The sequence below is a fragment of the Colletotrichum siamense genome (genome assembly GCF_013390195.1).
Source record: "Colletotrichum siamense strain Cg363 chromosome Unknown KSG_Cg363_contig02, whole genome shotgun sequence".
NCBI lineage: Eukaryota > Fungi > Ascomycota > Sordariomycetes > Glomerellales > Glomerellaceae > Colletotrichum > Colletotrichum siamense.
In genome coordinates this window covers 3,914,836-3,936,066 of record NW_023501015.1, presented here as the reverse complement: position 1 = coordinate 3,936,066, position 21,231 = coordinate 3,914,836, and the positions used below count along the sequence as shown (strand labels likewise).

At 55.5% G+C, this 21,231-nt stretch overlaps 7 protein-coding genes across 7 annotated transcripts; 3 read left to right on the top strand and 4 right to left on the bottom strand.

Moving 5' to 3' along the window:
• Positions 1 to 724: 724 nt before the first annotated feature.
• On the bottom strand, positions 725 to 2,671 carry CGCS363_v003005 (UPF0061 protein; the record flags this gene model as incomplete). The annotated part of the gene is made up of 1 exon (XM_036634854.1): positions 725 to 2,671. The coding sequence occupies one exon, from the start codon at positions 2,669 to 2,671 to the stop codon at positions 725 to 727; it is 1,947 nt and encodes a 648-aa protein (XP_036499722.1).
• Positions 2,672 to 3,906: 1,235 nt separating this feature from the next.
• On the top strand, positions 3,907 to 5,095 carry CGCS363_v003004 (NAD/NADP-dependent indole-3-acetaldehyde reductase; the record flags this gene model as incomplete). The annotated part of the gene is made up of 3 exons (XM_036634853.1): positions 3,907 to 4,014; positions 4,204 to 4,324; positions 4,377 to 5,095. 3 exons carry the CDS (start codon positions 3,907 to 3,909, stop codon positions 5,093 to 5,095), a joined length of 948 nt encoding a protein of 315 aa, XP_036499723.1.
• A 288-nt stretch (positions 5,096 to 5,383) lies between these two features.
• Positions 5,384 to 6,680, bottom strand: CGCS363_v003003 (uncharacterized protein; the record flags this gene model as incomplete). The annotated part of the gene is made up of 3 exons (XM_036634852.1): positions 5,384 to 6,142; positions 6,213 to 6,394; positions 6,539 to 6,680. 3 exons carry the CDS (start codon positions 6,678 to 6,680, stop codon positions 5,384 to 5,386), a joined length of 1,083 nt encoding a protein of 360 aa, XP_036499724.1.
• A 2,442-nt stretch (positions 6,681 to 9,122) lies between these two features.
• Positions 9,123 to 12,176, top strand: byr4 (the record flags this gene model as incomplete). The annotated part of the gene is made up of 2 exons (XM_036634851.1): positions 9,123 to 11,550; positions 11,602 to 12,176. The coding sequence occupies 2 exons, from the start codon at positions 9,123 to 9,125 to the stop codon at positions 12,174 to 12,176; spliced, it is 3,003 nt and encodes a 1,000-aa protein (XP_036499725.1).
• Positions 12,177 to 13,127: 951 nt separating this feature from the next.
• nop2 (25S rRNA (cytosine-C(5))-methyltransferase nop2) lies at positions 13,128 to 15,369 on the bottom strand (the record flags this gene model as incomplete). Its single annotated transcript, XM_036634850.1, has 2 exons — positions 13,128 to 13,767; positions 13,826 to 15,369. 2 exons carry the CDS (start codon positions 15,367 to 15,369, stop codon positions 13,128 to 13,130), a joined length of 2,184 nt encoding a protein of 727 aa, XP_036499726.1.
• A 445-nt stretch (positions 15,370 to 15,814) lies between these two features.
• Positions 15,815 to 16,488, top strand: CGCS363_v003000 (uncharacterized protein; the record flags this gene model as incomplete). The annotated part of the gene is made up of 2 exons (XM_036634849.1): positions 15,815 to 15,925; positions 15,982 to 16,488. The coding sequence occupies 2 exons, from the start codon at positions 15,815 to 15,817 to the stop codon at positions 16,486 to 16,488; spliced, it is 618 nt and encodes a 205-aa protein (XP_036499727.1).
• A 353-nt stretch (positions 16,489 to 16,841) lies between these two features.
• Positions 16,842 to 20,830, bottom strand: hsp60 (Heat shock protein 60; the record flags this gene model as incomplete). The annotated part of the gene is made up of 7 exons (XM_036634848.1): positions 16,842 to 16,982; positions 17,039 to 17,087; positions 17,143 to 17,216; positions 17,275 to 17,458; positions 18,947 to 20,459; positions 20,516 to 20,657; positions 20,723 to 20,830. 7 exons carry the CDS (start codon positions 20,828 to 20,830, stop codon positions 16,842 to 16,844), a joined length of 2,211 nt encoding a protein of 736 aa, XP_036500162.1.
• Positions 20,831 to 21,231: the final 401 nt, after the last annotated feature.

Here is a 21,231-nt window from a genome sequence, read left to right as displayed (position 1 = left end):
GTGTATAAGGCATAGCGAAGGATGAACCCGTTGGAAGGTGGCAGGTGGTTCTTGCATTGAACTGGCTTTCAACTGACGGCAGTTACCTACTTGGGTCTGATTCCTTCCATTAGTATTCAACAGCGAGCAGAGGTGTTGATGGCTCAGTTGGTCAGGTCTGGCCAATGTGCTTGCGCCCTGAAGTCCCTGACACTTCTGTTCGCTGGGTCATAATATGGTTATGGGTTCAACCCTGCCTTTTGCCATTTGAAAGAACTTTTTTTGCCCCTGCTCCTCGCGCCCAGCAGTGTGGTGATTCTCAACCGGCGTGCTGGTCATATTTTGACAGATCAAAGCTAACCACACAATTAGACAAGCCGCTCATGAAGGTGAGTGAAAGTTGCTGGCCCTCAGAGGCTTCTGGGCTACGTGAAAGACTTTCCACTAAACAACCCAAGGACACCACAGAGGTACAGTCTTAAACAACATCCGCCATTAATCTCACGGCCTTCGGAAAGGGGCCTTGTGCGATTGTAGACAGCATCGGCCACAAACAGAAGACGCAAAGTCGCAAATATCCCACGGTCTGTACTACACAAAAGACCGCTGGGAACCGACATTGTTCGAGCCATATCTCCTCATACAAGTCCACGGAACCGTGTCACGAAAATCGACGAAACGTCAATGTTTGATACTCAGCCATAGCCAGAGTGCAGTAGATTACTACTCATAATGTAGCATTAATTTAAGAGCTACAGCTACACTGAATAGCTCTCTTCAACTTGGGCACATCCCCAACCCAGCGTTCCTCCTCTTGCTTGTCCCCCTTGTATACCTTTCCATCAAATTCTGCCCCGTCCCAGCTGTCCGCAAATGGGTTCAGAGCCATGTGCATGACCCTCTTCAGCACATCTCTCTCATCCTCCTTCTCAACTCTCTTGATGATTTCATCGAGGACCCAGCCGCGGGGGATGAAGTTAGGGTTGACAGCCTTCATGGCCGCCACCCTCTCGTCGTCCTTGTCTTCACCCCAGTCCTCGACGACACGAGCGCGCCACTTGTCCAGCCACGAGGCGACGTCAGCACGACCCTTGTCGGTGACGCCTTCGGCATGGAAGAAGCGCGCTGCAACTTCCTTCCTTCCCGCCTCGTCCGCAATCTGGGAAAGCTTGACGGAGCTGAGGCGGCGGAAGAAGTGGTTGAAGTCCAATTCATGCGTCTCCATCGTGTCGAGGATGCCGCTGAATAAGTCGTCGAAGTCGCTGTCTTTGAAGTTCTTCAGGCCGACACGCAGGGTCATGAGGCGCTTGTACTCCGCCAGGAACAGCGCCTTGTACTCCTCGCCGACCTGCATGATCAGCTTCTCAGCGCGGCCGACAAGGACCTCCGCCTGGCTCTCCTCGACGCCCTGGTTGACGAAAGTGTCCTCGTCCACGCCGGCTCCGGCCCCGATGAGCTCACCCAGCGCTTCGCCGAACCTCACGAGGTTCCACCAGATGATGGTCGGCTGGTTGCGGTAGCTGTATCTCAACATGTAATCGTCGTGGTTCGGCGTGTACGCGGGATCGAAGTTGTCCATGAACGCAAACGGGCCAAAGTCGATGCTCAACCCCATGATTGACGTGTTGTCAGTGTTCAGGACACCGTTCATGAAGCCGTACGCCTGCCACTTCGCCACCGTCAGCGCATTGCGCCGTGCGACCTCACGGAACAACCGTGTGAAACGGTTCTCTGCAGAATCATCCGGCCCCTGGATCTCCGTCGCGGGCACGCCACGACTGGGCTCAAGAGACTTGGCCGGCTCTTCCGGGTTCTCGAGGCGCGCGGGTAGAGACTCCCAGCCGCCGAGGACATCCTCGGCGACGTACGTTGCGAGAGTGCGCAGGAGTGCGCGGTCACCTCTTGCGCGGGGCAGGTCGAAGTTGCCGAGGCGGATCCAGGACTGGGCGAAGCGCAGGACGATGGCGCCCGGCTCAATGGTCTCGCGGCGGACCTTGGTGTTGGGCAGGAGAGACAGGGAAAGGGCGCGCGTGCTGGGGATCTTGAGGGCGTTGAGGGCTTCGGAGACGATGAACTCGCGAATGCTGGAACGCAGAACTGCCTTGCCGTCTGCGAAGCGGGAGTACGGTGTGATACCCGCGCCCTTCAACTGCAGCTCGTACCGAACCTTCGTTTCCGGGTTCGTCGTCTCGAACAGGGAGATGGCTCGTCCGTCACCGAGCTGGCCGGCCCATTGTCCAAACTGAAATCCGCCATAGCACTGCGCCCAGGGGTATCCTCCCTCCAGCTTCTCTTCGTCCCACCCATGTAGCCTGTTACCGGCAACAGTCTGCTTAAACTCCTCGGTCTCTTCGTCTCCTTCCTTAATGCCAATGTCGCGCAGAGCAGCAGGGCTTACGGCGAGCAGCTCTGGGTTCTCAGCCTTCTCGGGGCGCACCCAGGTAAAGGCGGCTTCCCGGACCTGGCGCGGGGTGATTTGATCGCGGGGTGTCTTGTGAGAGTCGGCGGGCGTGGGAAAGGTAGAGTCGGCGGGGAGAGAGGAGGTGTAATGCCATGTCTTTGGCAATTCAGCTAGCGGGAGGCGGCCGTGGCCGCTCGCTGTCGTGGCGGAGCCGTTGGAAAGTTGTGCAGCCATGAGGGGCTTCGTGAAGGCGTTTGGGACGGCGCGGCGGGAAAGTAGTCTCGAGAGCATATACGCGGATTGCGACAAAAAAGTCAATAGCGCATGCGATGGTACTCAGTCTAATGAAAGACTTTTATGACGAACTGCAGAGGCAACGTGAGATTTGGGGTATCTTGAATTGAATGAGGACTAAAGAAAAAGTTGCCCCTCAGAGGCAAAGACTGCAATTTGCTAATAATGATGATAGTGTAAGCCGTCCCATCGCCGTCGGTGTTGAAGACTCGACCCCTCGGAGCTTTCTCAGTGGCGATTGGGGAACACCCATGCTGAGTGCTGACCTAAGCTCCACTGGAAATGCGCACCCGGATAGAGAACCTCGGCGACCATCTCGACGGTCGCCGGCCCCAACTCCGTTTCCGATCACGGAGTCCTTCATTTCGTGTTCGTCTTATTAAGCCGCAATTCCAAATAATTGAAGTCCTGCTCGGTGACCGGCTCAGGTCCGACGGTGTCGTGTTCCGTTATTCTCAACACCTCGGCCCGTGTGCCGACCGACGGTCAAGTCACGCAAGAGCTCCGGGCATGCCGTCATAGGCGTTGGTCAGAACTGCGTACAAAAAAGCCCCGCGCTCGCGAGATTTCAGCGCACCCTGACAGGTGCAGTTGGGGGCCGTGGCAGGTGGGGTTCTATGATGTTGCCCTGTGCTTCAGACGGGACCTCAACACGCCCAACGAGCTTGATGCAATTACGGTTTGTCAAAAACAATGCTTCTCAAGCCTTTACGGGTTCAGCTTCGCCCCTGTCTGTCCAGCATGCCGATAGACCCGATAATTTTACCTGGCTGGCTGGTAACCGTTGCCAAGGGTTCCATCAAGGACCCCGTGTTGATGGCCGAACCGAGACTGTACGGATGATGTCAATGGCCAATCCAGACAGTGTGTGCAGTATCCGCCGCGACGGTTAATGACGGTCCGCTGCATGTTATCGAAGCGAGGGAAGGGGGAATACGCAAACCCGGCAAGATGTGGCTGGCGTGCTTGCTTGGTATCGTCTGGTCCCCTCGTCCCATCGTTCCCTGATACACTACGTGAATTCCACAGGCTGGTCTGAACGAAAAAACGAAGCATAGGTCCATCTGATTAGAAATATAAACCCATTCAGCTCTTCTGCCCCTCCTTTCAACGTTCTACACAACCGTATGTTCCTCACGAGAACGAGCTCGAGACTGCCGTCAACAACATCATCTTGGCTTCGTCATCACTCCATTCCACGACCCCTCAGTCCCCAGCTCCAGCAGCGCAAAATGAACTCAATTCTTTCGACCTTCAAGCCTGATGCCTCGGGCACGCCCCCGAAGCAGGTCCCCTACATTCCCTGGCTCAAACTCAATGATGGCAATGAGATCCCAATGGTGAGTGACGCTTGTTGTTGTTCCTGGGGCATGGTGCCCACGCCCGCGGGAGGATCCTAGCTCGGTCTGCCGTGTGTCAGCACCATAAGGGTCGCTTGGGATGGGAATGCACCAATGTGCCGGTTGATCGCTGCCACGCTGCCGCACACTTAGACTGCAACGTGTGATGGACCGCTGACGTACGGGCAGCTCGCGTATGGATTGGGCACGGCCAACTACAAGACGGGCGGCGCTGGTTTTGATGAGAAGATTGTCAACAACACCGTCATGGCCGTGAAGCTGGGCTACCGCCATCTCGATGGTGCCGAAGGTATGTGCAGGGACCCTGCAACATCGTCATTGAGCACGCCCTGACAGGCCAGTCTACGGGAACGAGGAGGAGCTCGGCGCGGCCATCAAGAAGGCCGAGAAGGAGGGTGTCCCCAGAGAGAAGCTTTTCGTCACTGCCAAGATCGCGGGCAACAAGAAGCAAGACACTGAAGAGGCCTTCACTCGCACGTTGAAGAAAATGGGTCTTGAATATGTCGACCTCTACCTGATCCACGCCCCTTTCTTTGCCGATTCCGAAGAGGAGCTCCAGCAGAAGTGGGCTGACTTCGAGGCTATCAAAGAATCTGGCCGAGCAAAGTCAATCGGTGTCAGCAACTTTTTGCAGTCGGATCTCGAGGTAATCTTGAAGACCGCCAAGACCCCGCCCGCCATCAACCAGATTGAATTCCACCCCCACTTGCAACACGGCGACTTGTTGGACTTCCACCGCAAGAACAACATCGCCGTAGCGGTCTATGCACCCCTGACACCGATCACCTCTGACGTCGACAGTCCTGTCCGGACCATCTGGGCCAACTTGTCAAAGAAGTATGGTGTCAGTGAGTCTGTAATTGGACTCAGATGGTGCCTAGACCAAGGCCTCGTGACTGTCACGACCTCGTCAAAGGAGGACAGATTGCAGAGTTATCTGAACCATCTGCCTGCCATCAAGTTGACGCCCAGAGAGGTAACCGAGATTGCAGAGGCCGGCAAGTCAAAGCATGTCCGAGGATTCTGGCAGGACAAGTTCGACCCGGAGGACACTCGCTAAGCATGCAAGTCAAAAGCTTTGCTGAAGGTCTGTTGTTTCGAGACTCTCTTTCCAGGAGATCGATTCTATAGTATTAGGGCCAATAAATTTAATGAATAATTCAACTTGTCTTGTCTCGATAGTCGCGAGAAAGGATTGCCCGTCTGCAGACAGCTCCGGCCAATTCGATCTCACTTGTGGGGAACAGGCAGCGTACTCTGCACTGTCAAGGGAGCTTCGAACACTCCGTTCTAGCGTGTGCCGATCTAGCTGTTCATTTGCACTCTGTTGCCACTCGTCTTCTCGACCTCATAGTTCATCGTCCGACTCCGTCTCGCTATCCACGGGCGGCGGAGGGGCTTTAGCAGCAGCTTGCTTCTTTCTGGCAAAGGGCAACTCGCGCTTGGGCGGCGGAACGTCCTTGGCTGCTGGTTTGGGGGTTTCCTTGACCGGAGCCGGTTGCTTGGAAAGAGCTCTTTTCACTGGCGGGACAGCTGTCGGCTCCTCGTCTTCGTCTTCGCTGGCCGTCGCGTCATCGTCTTCAGTCGTATTCTGCTCTTGATCAGACAATTCGGCTGGGCGTTTTGCATTGGCATCGAGATCCATTCTCTCGAATTCCTCGGAAGTAGACTCATCCTCTTGAACCGGCGGCGGCGCGGCTTTTCTCTTCGTTGGCCTGGATTTACCCGCAGCTCTCCGGGCGCCTGAGCCTCGTGAGGTTTGTTCCTGCGTTGGGTCCTCCTCCTTTACGGAAGGGGCCGCCGACTTCCCCGGAGCGGCGGCTGACGCCAAAAGTTTCTGCTGCTGACGAATTTTGACCTTCTTCTCATTTAACAGGTCGCGGAACTTCTCGAGGAGTTCCGTCTCATGGGCCTCTTTGGCCACTATTAGCTCGTCGAGGTGTGCTTTGAGCTCCCGCACGGATTCCTCGAGCTTACTGGCTTTAGCGGTCGCTGCAGCTAGAGCCTCCTTCGCATCGCCCGCTGTTTGTGCAGACAGGCCGCACCAGTCATACAGCTCTATCAACTCGCGTGGGCTGTGGCTTAACTCAATGGCGCCGAGACGTTGCTGACGACCAATCGTCAGCCAGGCCTTCCGAAAACACGGCTGGTAATGAGGTTGAGCTATTGGGACTTACTGTAAATTCCTTCCCCTTTTTTCTAACAGTGAGAGTGACGGATGACTCGTCTTCGACTGAAGCGACGACCTCAACGTCGTCAAGCGGCTCTTGCCTGATGACGGCAGTCAGGATCGAGACCCATTCTTCGTCGGAGCAAGGGCTGCTCTTGACACGAAGGGAGACGACTTTGTCATGACGCACTGCAGAAAACAGCTTGTTAGCACGAGAATTCGCTACTGGCAAGGAACGAGTTCGACGCATGAAACAACGTCGGCCAAGACCCACCCAACCGGGCCGTGGTGATCGTCGGCCAGGGAGGGCGGGATGACGAGCGTGCAACTCACATGCGACGGCATAGGGCTCCACGCCATCGGTGCCCACCAATTTGACGTCCAAGGCCTTGGAACGAGTTGGCGTGACATGAACGATGACAAAAGCGCCTTCCTTATCCGACCGGGGGAACCGGAGAACGTGGCCGGATGCCATGGCTGTTGATGAGTGAGATAGATTGCCGTAGCTGGTTTCCGAAATGAAGTAATAATGAGGAAGGAGTAGGTGTATCCAACGACTCTGATCTAGCCTGACAGCTTCTCGCAAGTTTCGTCTCTTTCTTTCTGGCGTCAGGTCTCAGGGTCTGCGTGATTAAATTTTTGAGAGTACCCGTATGGAATGTCGACCCCGAGGACGATCAGTGTTGCCGCTTGGACCGTGATACAGTTCCAAATTTGGTTGATTGAGTGGTCGAGGTGGTAGGTAGGTAGGTACCTTGGGCAAGGTAGGCAGGTGCAAGAGGTAAGACAGGCGGGGGAAGGTCAGACTGAGACAGCACTGGGCATTCGGAGAGAAATTTGGTGCCGGTGGGAGTGTAAACAGATGACAGCAAAGCTGTGAGCTTGTTTTTGCCAAAGGGTTCAAACATGAAGGCATTCAATTGTCTGAGTCAACGGCTGGTTATGAAGTTTCGAGGGTCTCGAGGGTCCTCGGGCTGGGAGCTAGGCAGCTGCGGCGCTCAGACAGGCAGACGATGATGGCTGGCTGTTGGTGCGTCGAGTGGCAGGCAGCCCACGCGGCGCCTCAGGCAGCCTGATACAAGCGCAAGTGCCGAACGTTCACGTTCTCGGTACCTACCTCATGCAAGGTACAGAGCACCAAGGTCGCTGCTGCTTTAGGTTTGTACAGGAACGGGACGGAGGGCACGGAGGATGGAACGCAGGAAGTGGCAAGTGCAAGCAAGCAGCGAACGGGGGAGTACGTAGGTTGTTTTGGTGTAAACTGTCAACAGCAGAGCAGGTGTAAACAAACAGCCTAGGAGCTCTCTGCCAGCAACCCACGGAGCAGTTCTCTACCTAATTTTTGACGATGCAAAAATCCCCAGCCTGTATTTGAACGCATTTAACCTTAACAGACGAAAGAGCAATATCAGGAATAATATCGTCGAATGGTGAAACACATGGAGTGCAGTTTGCAGCCCATGATTTGGTGCTCTTCGTTTTCTCATCAAATAAGTGCAGCGCCGTCCCCTGGTGGCCCTGTCGTCCCTGGACCGGCGGACAGCGGAGGGCAAGGCGCGCCTCGAACGCGTCAAACTCGTGCAGGTGCAACCAGCCCCGCATCCCCTGGCAGTTGCCCAATGAGTCCGCTGCGCCATGAGTGTGCTCACCGTCTGATGTCTCCACTAAATCACGTGGAACACCCTGGGAAAAATTATGATTCACTGCTGGGTGCCCTGGGGCCCCCGTTGCGAGTCCCGCGCAGCTCGTCCCGTCCTTCCCACCTGTTCTGCCCACTCTTCATTCTGTGCAGGTCATCCGGTGTCCCGCCACATGCTGCCCAGGAACCTGGGATCCGCACATGTTCATCCTCGCCGATTCCCCCATTCGAATACGCTGGGGATATTAGTGGCGAACAAAGCAGAGAGAGAAAACAACAAGCAGGATATCCGCCATGATACAGCACAGTAACAGAGAGGCAGATGAGTCGGGTGTGAAGATCCTGAGATCATAAACGAGAAATATAAATGGAAGTGACCCGATTATTTCGTCGACACTGCCTGCAGTGTCTGCGTGTCCGCCCAGTTGTAGTGGGATCCCCCCAGCGCAACACCAGCCTCCCACCACCACATCATCCACCACGCACGCGGTGCTCCTGCATCCCGTGGTGTACGTATTCACCTGGGCTGCGCTCACTCACCTCACCTCACACTGTACACCACCGCATTTGGCACTGGACAACACCATACCAGAACGCCAACACCACCACGCAACGCCCACTGTGCCTTCACCGGGGGCCACCCACCACCTCCTTCCACACCCTTTCCATTGCTGACTGGACCCGACCCAGCCCACCTCGCTTTGTTTGGCCCGGTCCATCGACCCCCAGCTTCCCAGCCATTTTTGCTTCACCCAAGTATCGTCCAACAAGGACGCAAATCCAGTCAATCCCCCCGACCTCACGACTGCCCTGATCTCCTTCTACTACTCCGCAACGTCACCCTTCGACGAGATACTGCACCCTGAACCGAACTACAGTACCCCTACGACCGTCCTCTTGGATCGACCTCCACTTGCTCTTGTCTGCATCTGTTTGCGTCTCTGGCAACATTCTACCAATAGCCGACACATCGCACATTCCCCAAAATTCCGCGATACCGACACATAACAATCCACGACGCCATTGCTACGCCCTCCCACAAAAAGAAAACAGTTGCGCACCCCACGACGCTCCCCGACACACCACCTTTGCTTGCGACAACAACCGTTTCCCCCCAGATTATGTCGACGAGCCATAACTGCTGTCATTGTTGACGATATGATCTTGCTTCATTGACGACCGGAACAGCGCTGTCGGGAGTCTTTCGGGTAACGACTCGGTCCCCTTTGAACTCAATTTCTTTTTGCGCGACTCAAAACAAATCAACTTATCCAAAATATGGAACCCTTACGCCTCAAGCCACGCCTGCCGGCGGTCGACCTCGACATCGAGGACTGGGACGATGACGACTTCCAAATCGAATCCGACGACCTTACTTTCCGGACCGCATCTACCGCCACCACCAACGCCCCGCCACGTCGTGATTCGGCGTCCTCACACATGTCCTTTCGCTCCGAACTCGAATCGGTCATTGACGAGGAGACCCATGTACATGTTCCCGGCGACGATGAGAAGTCAACCATGGACGCTATAGCCGCAGCTACACAAGCCGGCATTCCCATACCCAAAAACGTACCTTCATCCGCTCTCATGGGCGGCACCATCAAGCGACTAGGAGGAAGAAAAATTAAGAAGATCATCCAGGACGATTGGGGGGACGACTTGGTGCTACCGGATTCAAAGGACGGACTTCGCATCAAGCCTCAGGACGCTTCTAAGTTCCCCGACATGCTCAGGCAAGTTAGCGGGGGCTCCAGCCAAACCAGCCCGACGAAGCCTATGAAGACCCCTCTTGCCCCGTCATTATTGGACCGAAGAGAGTCGATCGACCGCAGAGAGTCGACTGAATCGAGGACGAGCACATTATCGGGTGCTATCAACTTGGACAAGTTCAGAGACAACGACGATGATGACGACTTCTTCGGCGATGGATCGGAGACCATCAAAGTGTCGAAGACCCGGCCTCCGAAACCTATTTCACTTATCACTCCCCCGACGCCTTCCAAGGGCAACGTGAAGCCTTTGGATGACGACTTCGAGAATGACTTTGAGCTGCCTTCTGATGGTAAGCTCAAGCTCTCTACTCGCAAAGACATTCCGAAGACACCATCAAACCAGGCCGATGACTTGGACTGGGGCGAGGGCAGCCTCGGTACTCGTTATGGGGGCACTCGACGAGACGCACGCTCTAATAGAAGCTCGTCCGTCTCGGCCATGAGCCCCAGCGTATCAAGTTCGTTCACCGCTGAGAGCGAGGATGAAACGTTTGAAGGACTCGTGCTGCCAACTGGCCCTGTCAACTTCGAGGAGAGGCTGAAGAGGAGAAAGCTCAGTCGCTCGCCTGCCCGACCGGTTGAAGAAGAGCCACCGAACCTCAAGACGCCAAAGGCTGAGGTGGAGGGCGAAGACCTGCTGGATGGCCTTGATGTCGGCGACGGCGATGTGTTCAACCCCGGAAAACTCACACTTCACCGTAACATTCGCCTCAACAACAATCGACCACCAAGCCCAGCGCGCCCCAAGACGGCCGTCTCCCTCACATTCTCAAGCAAGCCAACGCCATCACGATTGCCGCGGCCAAGTCATGAGAGGACAATGTCTGCCCTGGAGCCTGTTTCTGAGAGCGGCGGGCCCATCCTTTCTCGCTCACGGAGGTCTCAGTCTCGTCTCGGCCATCAATCTCAGTCCTCAGTCACCAGTGTTCACAGCATGCCTACTCCCACAACGCCTTCTCCTGCTCATTCTTTGCTTCCGGCCACTCCTCGCAGAAGAGAGCTTGGCTCTAGGACATCCACGACATCGCTGCGGAATGAGCCGACAACCACTCACTCGCAGTTGCTGCGATTCAAGAGGTCTTTACCAGCTATGAACATAAAGCCCTCCAGCTCACCTGCCAAGCCGACTGGCTCTCGTTTTGAGAGACCACCTTCAAGGACTGAGGGTAACCGCCAACAGTCAGGGGCGCGACCGAAAACGCCCGTCGAGAGGACCCGCCCTACAACGGTGGAAAGCTTCGCTGCTCAGCAACGACGACCTTTCCTCCCTGCTGGGGCATCTCAATCCCAGTCGCAACACGTGACTACGAAAACTTCTCGCACCTTCCGACGCCATGATTCCGAGAATGCCTTGGACTTGCGGCCGACTTCGAGGGCATTTTCAAGGTCTACGATGCGCTCACCTAGTCCTAAGAGGCTCAATCGGCATTCGGATCATATCACTCACGATGTCTTCTCCAGCTCTTCTTTCCGCAACATGACCAAGCCTCACCGGACCCGCAATTTCGGCGATGGTCATGAGCTGGATGCCTTCGACGATTTGCCTACCTCAGCTCAATCCGAGGCGAAATTCATCCGACAACCTGTCAAGGCGCCGCTTCGCAATAAGATTTACCAGAATGTGCAGACCGATCGGACTACCACACCCTCCCCGGCACCATTCTCATCCCCTGCGAGGTCTGATTACACGCCCCATTTTGCCCGTGATACCCAGGCTAGCCGAATTGCTCGGGAGACCTCGCTTGCCCAGCGAGCTCCATCAGGCCCACTGGCGCCTCTCACGTCTTCACGCGTCTCGCAACTGTCATCGTCGAGGAACACTTTCAGCCCCGGAATGCCGCAACCATCGGTACGATCAAAGAAGAAGAGGAACCCTCCTCAACTAAAACCTCATCTCATATCAAACATGAACAAAGAGAAGACACCACAACGTAAGTGCATCGATCAATCACTCTTTATTTCAAATGCTAACATCACCCCAGATCTCCAGGGCATGTTCTACAACCCTGACACTTTCCGTTGGGAAGGCAACGAAAATGTCTTGAACGCGTTCGACCCACCACCCGCGTCGTCACCTTCGACAGCATCACTACCACCTCACATGATGCGCGATAAGGAAGCCACTACCCCCCGACCGGCTTTAATTACGAATATTAGCCATACGAAGGGCGTGCAAGTTGTGGGGGGAATGGTCTTCGACCCACAGAACATGTGCTGGTTGAAGCTCGGTCCCCAGTCGAACCCCAAGTCCGAGATCCCCGATCCTATGGACGGCTTCAACGCCCTGGATGACGACGAAGACGTCTTCAAAGACATTCCAGACCTTGAAGACAACCAGGGCGACTCCAAGGAGCCCGGTCGCGTCAGTGAGGTCAAGGATGAATGGTTGGTCGGCGAAGAGTTCGATGTCGGTCCAGAGTTCATCCGACGACAGAGAGAAGAGGAAGACAGGTGGAGAAAGAAGTGCGAGAAGTGGCTGGGTGTCGGCGAAAGAGATCGCGAAGCATGGCGGTGGGCGATTCGCGACATTCTATTATATCAGAGGACTGCCCAGTAGACCTCATCTCACGAACAGCATTCTACTTCGGGAGGCACTTGATGCTCTTTTTTTGTTTCACGCATATCACTTTAATACCCCCGGCTTCGGTTGGCGAACGCCGGGCGAGTTATGACGGAGGCGTTTTTTTGGGAGAAGGTTACGACGAGCAGCATTTACGACGACGATTCCGGTGACGACATTCTGGATTCCTCTGTATAACATACTCTCCGAAAAAAGGTTGTGGAAGGACTCACGACATACGGCTTTGATGACGAAAAGAGGTCCGGCAAGGGAACGCCGACCGCTACGAACAACAGGGAAGACACCATGGAAAGAAATGGCTCTGATACCATCCAGGCTTGGACTGGAAAGGGTTCATTATGAAGCTTTAGGGCTGGATTGCTTTTTGCGTCGATTCTGTACCATGCTTCGATTGCATTTTTTTTTTGGTTCTTGTTTTAAGGACAAGCAGAGGCCTTCACACTTCCATCAAGGTGGTAGTTGGTTGGCTGGCACATGAGAGACGTTTGATGAAAAGCTTTGCTTAGACAATTTTGGTTTTTTGGAGTACTGGACTAGTAATATCCCATTTCTTTCATTCTCGGGCCGGCTGGGCATTGGTGATCGTGATGGCAAAATAGTCGAACGGTGACAGACGAATATGGCCTCACGGCCAGGACGCAAGGCAACTTTGGAACGGCAAACTATCAAACGACACTTGATGCAACGGCAGCCTCGGAAAAGGCTTTTCAAACGGCTTTGTTCATACAACTTTTTTTGATTTCCCGAGTCCCTTTTTGAGCTCCGACTCCCTAGTAATAGGTAATTATAATGCAACGACAACAAAATGGGTTCGACAACGACGACCCTTGGACCTCGCCATAATGCCCTCTCGTCTACAACCACATAGAGATAACACTGAGAAATCATCCAACTTTCCTCCCCTATGCTAATAAACTTTCTCGCTTCTTACTTTCCGCCCTTCTTGTCCTTCTTTTGCTTGGGACTCTTGGCTTTGGGGCTCTTTTCTGTTGTCGTCGGCTTCTCTTCCGTCTTCTCCTCGGCCTTCTTCTCCGCCTTCTTCTTGCTCTTCTCCTTCTTCTCGGGCGTCTTCTCAGCGGGCTTCTCGACCTCGGCCTCGGAAGACTCGGCGGTCTCTGTCTTCTTGGTCTCCTCCTTCTTGCCGCCCTTCTTCTCCTTGGACAGGGCGTTAGGGTCGAGACCTCTCCTGCGCATGGCGTTACGCTTGGCCTTGTCAATGTACTCGGTGTCCTCCTCCTCGTCAAAGCCGCCAAAGTCGTCCTTCTTGCCGTCGGCGCCGCTCTCGTCGTCGGTGGTGATGGGCGTCTTGTCGACGGGCTCGCCGGCGATGGGGCCGGACCTGTCGCGGGAGGCGGCCTTGTCGGGCGTGGGGCCGATCTTTTGGAACTTTGCGACGAAGAAGCCGTCGACGTTGTAGGTGTGCGGGTAGTAGCGGCGGGTGAGCTTCAGGGATGGGTCGAACTTCTTGCCCATGAAGCTGGTGAAGCCCTCGCGTCCGAAGGGGAGGTTGGTGTCGACGAGCTTAACGTTGGGGCGGCGGGAGAGGGCGTATTGAACGACGGCCTCACTGGGTGGTTGTTAGCATGTATTGCTTGGTAGTAGGTTGAGATGTGGGTGAGACTTACTTCTCCTCGACAGTCACGGAACAGGTAGAGTAGACGATGTAACCGCCGGTCTTGCTGTGGTGGTTGACAGAGTCGATGGCGGCCAGGATAAGCTGCTTCTGCGTGTGCGGCAGGAGCATGAAATCCCTCTCGGTCTTGTTGGTCTTAACGCTGGCATCCTTGGCAATAACACCAGTACCAGAGCAAGGCGCATCGAGCAACACACGATCGAAGCCACCCATGGGCTTGGGGAACTCTCTGGCGTCGTAGTTGGAGACGACGACGTTGCGCGCACCCAGACGGTGGATGTTACCAATCAGACCCTTGGCACGCTGCTTGCTGGGATCGTTGGCGACGATGACACCGGTGTTCTTCATCATCGCGGCCATGTGTGTCGTCTTACCACCGGGAGCGGCGGCCATATCCAGGCAGCGCTCGTTCTCCTGAGGCTCGAGGGCCATAACGGGGAGGAACGAAGAGGCGGCTTGCAGGATGTAGTGACCGGCGAGGTACTCGGGGGTGGCACCGAGGGGAACGTTGGACTCGAAGACTTGCAGACCAACCTTGGACCACTTGCCGACGGGCTCCAGGGTAACACCACGACCGATAAGGGCCTGGGCAAGATCGCGACGGTGGGTGCGCAGGGTGTTTGTCCTGAGGACGACGGGACGGGCAGACTCGTTAGCCTCGAAGAAGGCGAAGGCCTCACGAGGAGAGAACAGGTTGAAGAGCTTCTCGGCGAGATACTCGGAGTAGCCGTAGTACGCGCAGATATCCTTGATGAGCTGAGAGGTGTACTCGGCGCGCGAGCGACCCTCCTCGTGCAGGTTGGCAAAGTCGTCGAGCACTCTGATGTTCTCGGTGATTCTGGTTCTCAGAAGCTGCAGGTCTGGGGCAAGCATGGTCTTGGTCTTGGAGACGAGCTCATCTTCCTCATCGTCCAGGATATGCGGCTTGTCGCCGTCGATGTTTGTCTGCAGACCCATCTCCTGGAGTTCAGCCTCCGCATCCTCCGCCTCCTCGGCAAGCTGCTTGTCAAGCCGCCTCGCGAGACCCTCAATGTTGGCCTTTGTGAGCTGCTCCTCGCCGTCCGAGTCCTCTTCGTCCTCCGAGAACATGTGCTTTCCGCCGCCGCCGCGCTCCTCGTCTGAGTCAACGACGGAATCGTCGTCTGATCCATCGATGAAGTCGTCGCCGAGCTTTTCCGCGTCCAGGTCGGAGAATTCGTCGGCCTCGTCGCTCATGTCGGAGTCGGCAGCGTTGAAGTCGCCAAGGTCGTCGTCGTCAGACATCTCCTCGTCCGAGTCGGGCTGGGCCTGCTTCTTTGACTTCTTCTTGGTGACCTTGGGCGCCATTTCGCCGGGGACCGCAACCTTGCCCCTCTTCACCTCCTTGGTCTTCGCGCCATTGGCCTTGGGCGCGGGCTTCGTCGTCCTCCTCTTCTTCGTCTCGGGGGCCTCGACGGCTTCGACAGGAATACCGGCCTTGCGCTTCAACTTTGCGTAGTGAGCCTCCGACAGGGGTTCGGGAGGGCCCTGCTTCTTCATGCGACGTCCGACACCCATTTTGACCGGTCAATTCGTGTCGAAACTGGGAGAAAAGGGAAATGGGTATATGGTGATGGAGGATGTACAACAGACACCGGCGGGACGGTCGCCAAAAAATTACTGCGCTAGAATGGTCCCTCCAAAACTTTTTTATCGAGCACGGACCACTTGCCGATAAGATTGTGATCCCTATCGGGGAAAGCCACGCCGTCCAGCGCTCGTGCTCCACACCCCAGCTGCCTCCGCCCCGCCATCCATCCCTCCTTGTGTATTCCTAGTCAGAGGAGACACCGGACGAAGCTCAAGGACGACACCAAGGACGACGACGCCCCAAGACGATCGCTTTAACCTTCACCTCACTTCCGCTATACATACGAATAGCTTAGAATAAACCTTAACCGACGACCTCTCGACTTTTATCGAATATCGCTTGAGCAAAAACTCCCAACGCCCAAACGCAAACATGGCTGAAGTGGTCTTTGCCAGGCAGTTCCTGGCGACCTTGGAATCGCGGCCGGCCAAGCTGTCGGCGGATCATGTTGAGGATCCCAAGAACTTCCCTCCTCGCCCTCCTGTACGCTGCATTTATATTTGTCTGCACGTTGCGCGAGTGTAGCTAACTGTATGCAGTACATCCTGCCCAAGATGCCCAAGGCGATGAGCAAGCCCACGAGCCTCGCACCCGGCCAAGAACGATCCGTCACCGTCGCTCTCAAGTCTCTCCGCAACCCGCCTTTGGATATCAAGCTGTCCTCTCAGTCGTTGAACACGTCGATCCTGGACATCAAGACGCAAGTCGAGTCGCAGTCGCGCATACCCGTGGACAAGATGAAGCTGCTGCACAACAAGAAGCCCGTGCCGGACAGCAAGGTCTTGAAGGACTTGCTTGCGGAGGATCAGTCCACGGTGGAATTCTCGGTCATGGTCATTGGTGGAGCTGCGGCGGTCAAGCCGGCTGAGCCTGCCGCCCCCGTCGCGAACGACCCCGCGCAAGGAGATATTGGTGAGGCTGCACTGGAGACGGCAGAGTTTTGGGACGATCTCAAGGGCTTCCTGCTGCAAAGGCTCAAGGACGAGAAGAAGGCGGAGGAACTGTCGGCGTTGTGGCGCTCAAACTACCAGGCAACAAAATCATGACGTAGCATCACGGAAAGGGACTGAAGCATAGATAATGGTCTAATAAAGAAGTGATTCTGTCGTCGGGCAACAACAAGAATGCTCTGCATTCCAGCATGAGATGTTTTCCTATGGCAATGGGTTGGTATGACCAGGCGGGCAGCCAAATCTGGAAATTTACTTGTCACGCCCCAAAAGAAACGCGGAGTGGAAAGCACTCAGACCCAGAAATCGTCAGGGGAGAAGGTGGGCTCTCCATATTCATCGTAAACTCTCCATGATCGTCGTCAGTCGTCCCGGAAGACTTGCAGCCGCCAAAGTGTATGCTCCTTCTCGCGTAAGGAAGGGGGGAATTTGGTAGAAAAATGGGAAATTTAACCGGCCATGCCCTTGCTGACGGTCTTGAGGATAGAGTCGTACTCGATGTCATCGGCGTCGTTGGCCTGGAGCTCGGTCGCAATGCCGGTCAGGGAGCGCTTGAGGGCCTCCTTGGAAGAGGCGTAGATCATCTTGGCCTGCACGGGTGTTAGCGACAACAGCAATTGATGTGAACCGCGCGATGAGAACTGACCATGACACCAGCATCATCGGGGGACCAGGCAAGGAAGGTGATCTTGTTGCTGTTCTCGGGTTAGCTCCTGATGCTTCCAAGACGGTTGGTGCGGGGCTGCATACCGCTCACCCTCGCCAGAGGCAAGGCTGTACTCGAAGTCGTAGACAGCGTAACGGGGGCCCTTGCCAACAGCACCCTGATGCAAAGTTAGCATTGGCCTCCAGCTTCATGACGCGGCAGAGGGGGTTTCGTACGCTCTTGGTCTTGGAGGTGGCGTTGATCAGCTTCTCACGGAAGTTCTCCCAGTCCTTATCGGCCGAGGCCTCCTCAACAACGATCTCCTTGTTGTCATCCGACAGCTTGTAGATGATGTACTTGTACTTCTTGGAGAGCTTAAGGTCGTTGTAGGCCGTTATGCACTCCTGCGAGACGGTCGCTCTGGTGGGGGAAGTCGGGTTAGCACTGCGGCGGTTCTTCGCGGGAATGGGGATGGAGCCAGCTTGGCCTGCTCCGCCTCGGGTGGGATCGTCATCGAACGAGCGGTGTTCAATCGCCCGTCAAATGTCGTCGGCGCGGGAGGTGAGGCTCTGCGGAAAGGTGAAAACGAACCCGGATTGAGACTGCGCCGGTGGTTAGATTGGTGTTGAGGTAGACGGCTGATCCTTGGAAGCTTTTAGTACTCACCATGATGCTGGTTTATGGCGGGGGTGTGGCTAGGAGAGAAGGCGGGAAAGTGGGCTGAGAGCAGATTAGCAGGAGCAAAAAAAGGGACAGTAAATTGGATATAGGCAATTATTAAAATGATTGCAGAGGGGAGGGGGAAAATGGAAGCCTACATGAGATCAAGTGGTCCGGCCGTGGGGGAGGATGCTGCACTTGGGATGGTGGTGGTGGCAGGAAAGGCAACAGCTTGCGTCGGGTTGGTGAGGTATCTTGGACAGAACCGGAGTGAGTTGGGTCACCGTGGAGGGGAAGCGGGCGAGAAAAACACCCGCATGGTGGGGTTGTTGTCCCGGTGAGATTGGAGCACAGCACGTGACACTGCGTCAGCCACAGAGCGTTGACGAATCACCCCCAGGCGGCAGTCAAGAGCTGACTTGGTGGGATGGAGCCCAGAAGCAGGGCAATTGAAGCCATGCGCCTCTCTCTCTATCTCTCAGTGCAGCTCTGCAGCAGGTTGCCAGATAAAAAAGTCACAGAGGCATGATAATGGGTGCCTGCTCCCCGCCGCCGCCCGTGAGCTTGACTGGGCGTTTCAATGGCTGCCTCGAGGCACCTGTCAGCTCCAGGCCAAAAGAAGCTTTACCGACAACCTAAGTCAACTAAAGTAGTGGCTGTGGGCTGTTCTCACCCACTGAAGACCACCTACCTAGGTAGCTTCAGGCCCCCCTTATCAGTTGACAGACGTCACCGTGCACTCTTCACAATGCACGAGAATGGATCAATGTCTTTGTTGTCTCGCTTGGACTTTGGCTTTGGCTAGCTTGGTTTCTTTGAGAGGCCGCCTTCCTGTGTCTGCGTACTATTAGCTACACCCTGTGTTCCAACTTGCTCCTACTGAGGGTCACAATAGTAAAGATAAACATGGCCGACGGTAGCAGAAGTAATAACAAGGACAGACGACGACAGCGACAACAACTACGACGATGATGAGGAAGACGGCAACGACATCGCTCTACCACAGCAAAATCAGGAGGTTTGGGTTTTTATCTTTAACTGATTTGGTTTCTTCATGCAACATAACTTGCTAGTGCTATTGTACATACAGATCTCTTCAATCCCCTCGGGGAATCTCTGTAGAAAGGGGTAAAGAGGGGAGATTAGTACAAAGGGCCGCAGTTATCCATCCTTTTTAAATAGTAACACCGTGCCATGCCCCCTTTTTGAGTTTTTAATACAAGACGTGGTCATCATTTACTTTTTTACATCATTCCACCCATACCGCCCATGCCGCCCATACCTCCCATACCGCCCATACCACCGGCGGCAGGGCCCTTCTCCTCGGGAGCCTCAACAATGGCGACCTCAGTGGTACCGAGCAGAGAGGCAACACCGCTAGCGTCAACGAGACCGGTGCGGACGACCTTGAAGGGGTCGAGGATACCGGCAGCGATCATGTCGACGTACTCGCCCTTGGCGCTGTCGAAGCCCTTGTTGAACTCGTTGGCGAACTCGTCAGTGAGCTTACCAACGATAACAGAGCCCTCAAGACCGGCGTTCTCGACGATGCTGCGGGCAGGGCGGGTGATGGCGTTCTTGACGATGCTGACACCGAGCTGCTGGTCGAAGTTGGCAGTCTTAACGTCCTTCAGGGCCAGGGCAGAGGCCTTGATGAGAGCGGTACCACCACCGGGCAGGATACCCTCCTCAACGGCGGCGCGGGTGGCGTTCAGGGCATCGACGAAGCGGTCCTTCTTCTCGCCGACCTCGACCTCGGAGGAGCCACCTACCTTGATGACGGCGACACCACCAGAGAGCTTGGCCAGACGCTCCTGGAGCTTCTCCTTCTCGTACTCGGAGGTGGTGGGGTCGTTCATGACACCACGGATCTGCTCGCAGCGCTGGGCAATGGAGTCCTTGCCACCCTCGCCGTTCAGGAAGATGGTGTCCTCCTTAGTGATGGTGATGGAGCATGTGGAGCCGAGCATGTCGGGGGTGGCCTTCTCAAGCTTGATGTCGAGCTCATCGGTGAAGACGGTACCGTTGGTGAGGACAGCCAAGTCACCGAGGATGGACTTGCGGTTGTCACCGAAGCCAGGAGCCTTGACGGCGGCAACCTGGAGCTGGCCACGGAGCTTGTTGAGAATGCAGACGGCGAGAGCCTCACCCTCAATGTCCTCAGCAATGATGACGAGAGGGCGGCGCATCTGGGTGGAGGCCTCAAGAGCGGGGATGATGTCCTGGACGGCGGAGATCTTCTTCTCGGAGAGAAGGATCAGGGGCTTCTCGAACTCGACCTTCTGGGACTTGGCGTCGGTGATGAAGTACGGGGAGACGAAGCCACGGTCGAAGCGCATACCCTCGGTAACCTCGAGCTCGTCCACCAGAGTCTTGCCCTCCTTGACGGTGATGACACCCTCCTTGCCGACCTTCTCCATGGCGTTGGCGATCATGCGGCCGAGAGCCTGGTCACCGTTGGCAGAGATGGTGGCGACCTGAGCAATCTCCTCGCTGGTGGTGATATCTCTCTTGTTCTTCTGGAGGTACTCGACAACGGCATCGACGGCGGCCTGGATACCACGGCGCAGGTCCATGGGGTTGCAGCCAGCGGCGACGTTCTTGACGGTCTCGGAGAAGATGGCGCGGGCGAGAACAGTAGCGGTCGTGGTGCCGTCACCGGCGGTCTCGTTGGTCTTGGAGGCGACATCCTGGAGGAGTCTGGCACCGAGGTTCTCGAACTTGTCCTTCAAGGTGATGGCCTTGGCGACAGTTACACCGTCTGTACCCACAGTCAGCTTGACGTTCATTCCGTAGCTTCATAGAGCTGTAGCGTACCCTTTGTGATCTTGGGGGAGCCATAGCTGGACTCAATGAGAACGTTACGGCCCTTGGGACCAAGTGTCGTGGCAACGGCCTTGGCCAGAGTCTCAACACCAGCCAGCAGAGAAGCGCGGCCCTCAACACCGAACTTCAGCTCCTACAGGACGAGTCAGTATACCTTGTCCAATATGATTGGTACTACTACGAGGCATATAAACGTACCTTGTGGGCAAAGCGAAGCTGTTGACCCAGGCCGGCACCGGGGCGGAACTTGGTAGCGGCGGAGGAAGCGATGGACGCTCTGGCGCGGGATGTAAGAGCGCGCTGCATCTTGGATCTTATTATGAGGGTATCTAGATAAGAAAAAAGAAATACAGAACTAGGGATTGAATCGTATCGCCGTTTGGAAGCGCAGAGTTTCGCTCACAAGGAGTTCGAGGAGGAGAAAAAGTTCAGTGACGATAGAATTGGAGAAGCTTCCTGTTGCGCCGGCTCCAAAAATTTATCTCGGACGTTCGGCTAAACCAGGCCCCATTGGTGCGCCATGACCAAAACGGACTAGCGCCACCTTGTGCATTTCCACCGTCTTCCAATGGTATCTGTCCCATTCTCACATCCGCACATGGTATTGTCCCGCGAACAATGCCGATTAATTGACAAGGGTTCTAGCTGTTGGTTGGGAATAGCTGCATTGGGTTCGGCGACTCCTATCATCGACACTCCGATAGCCT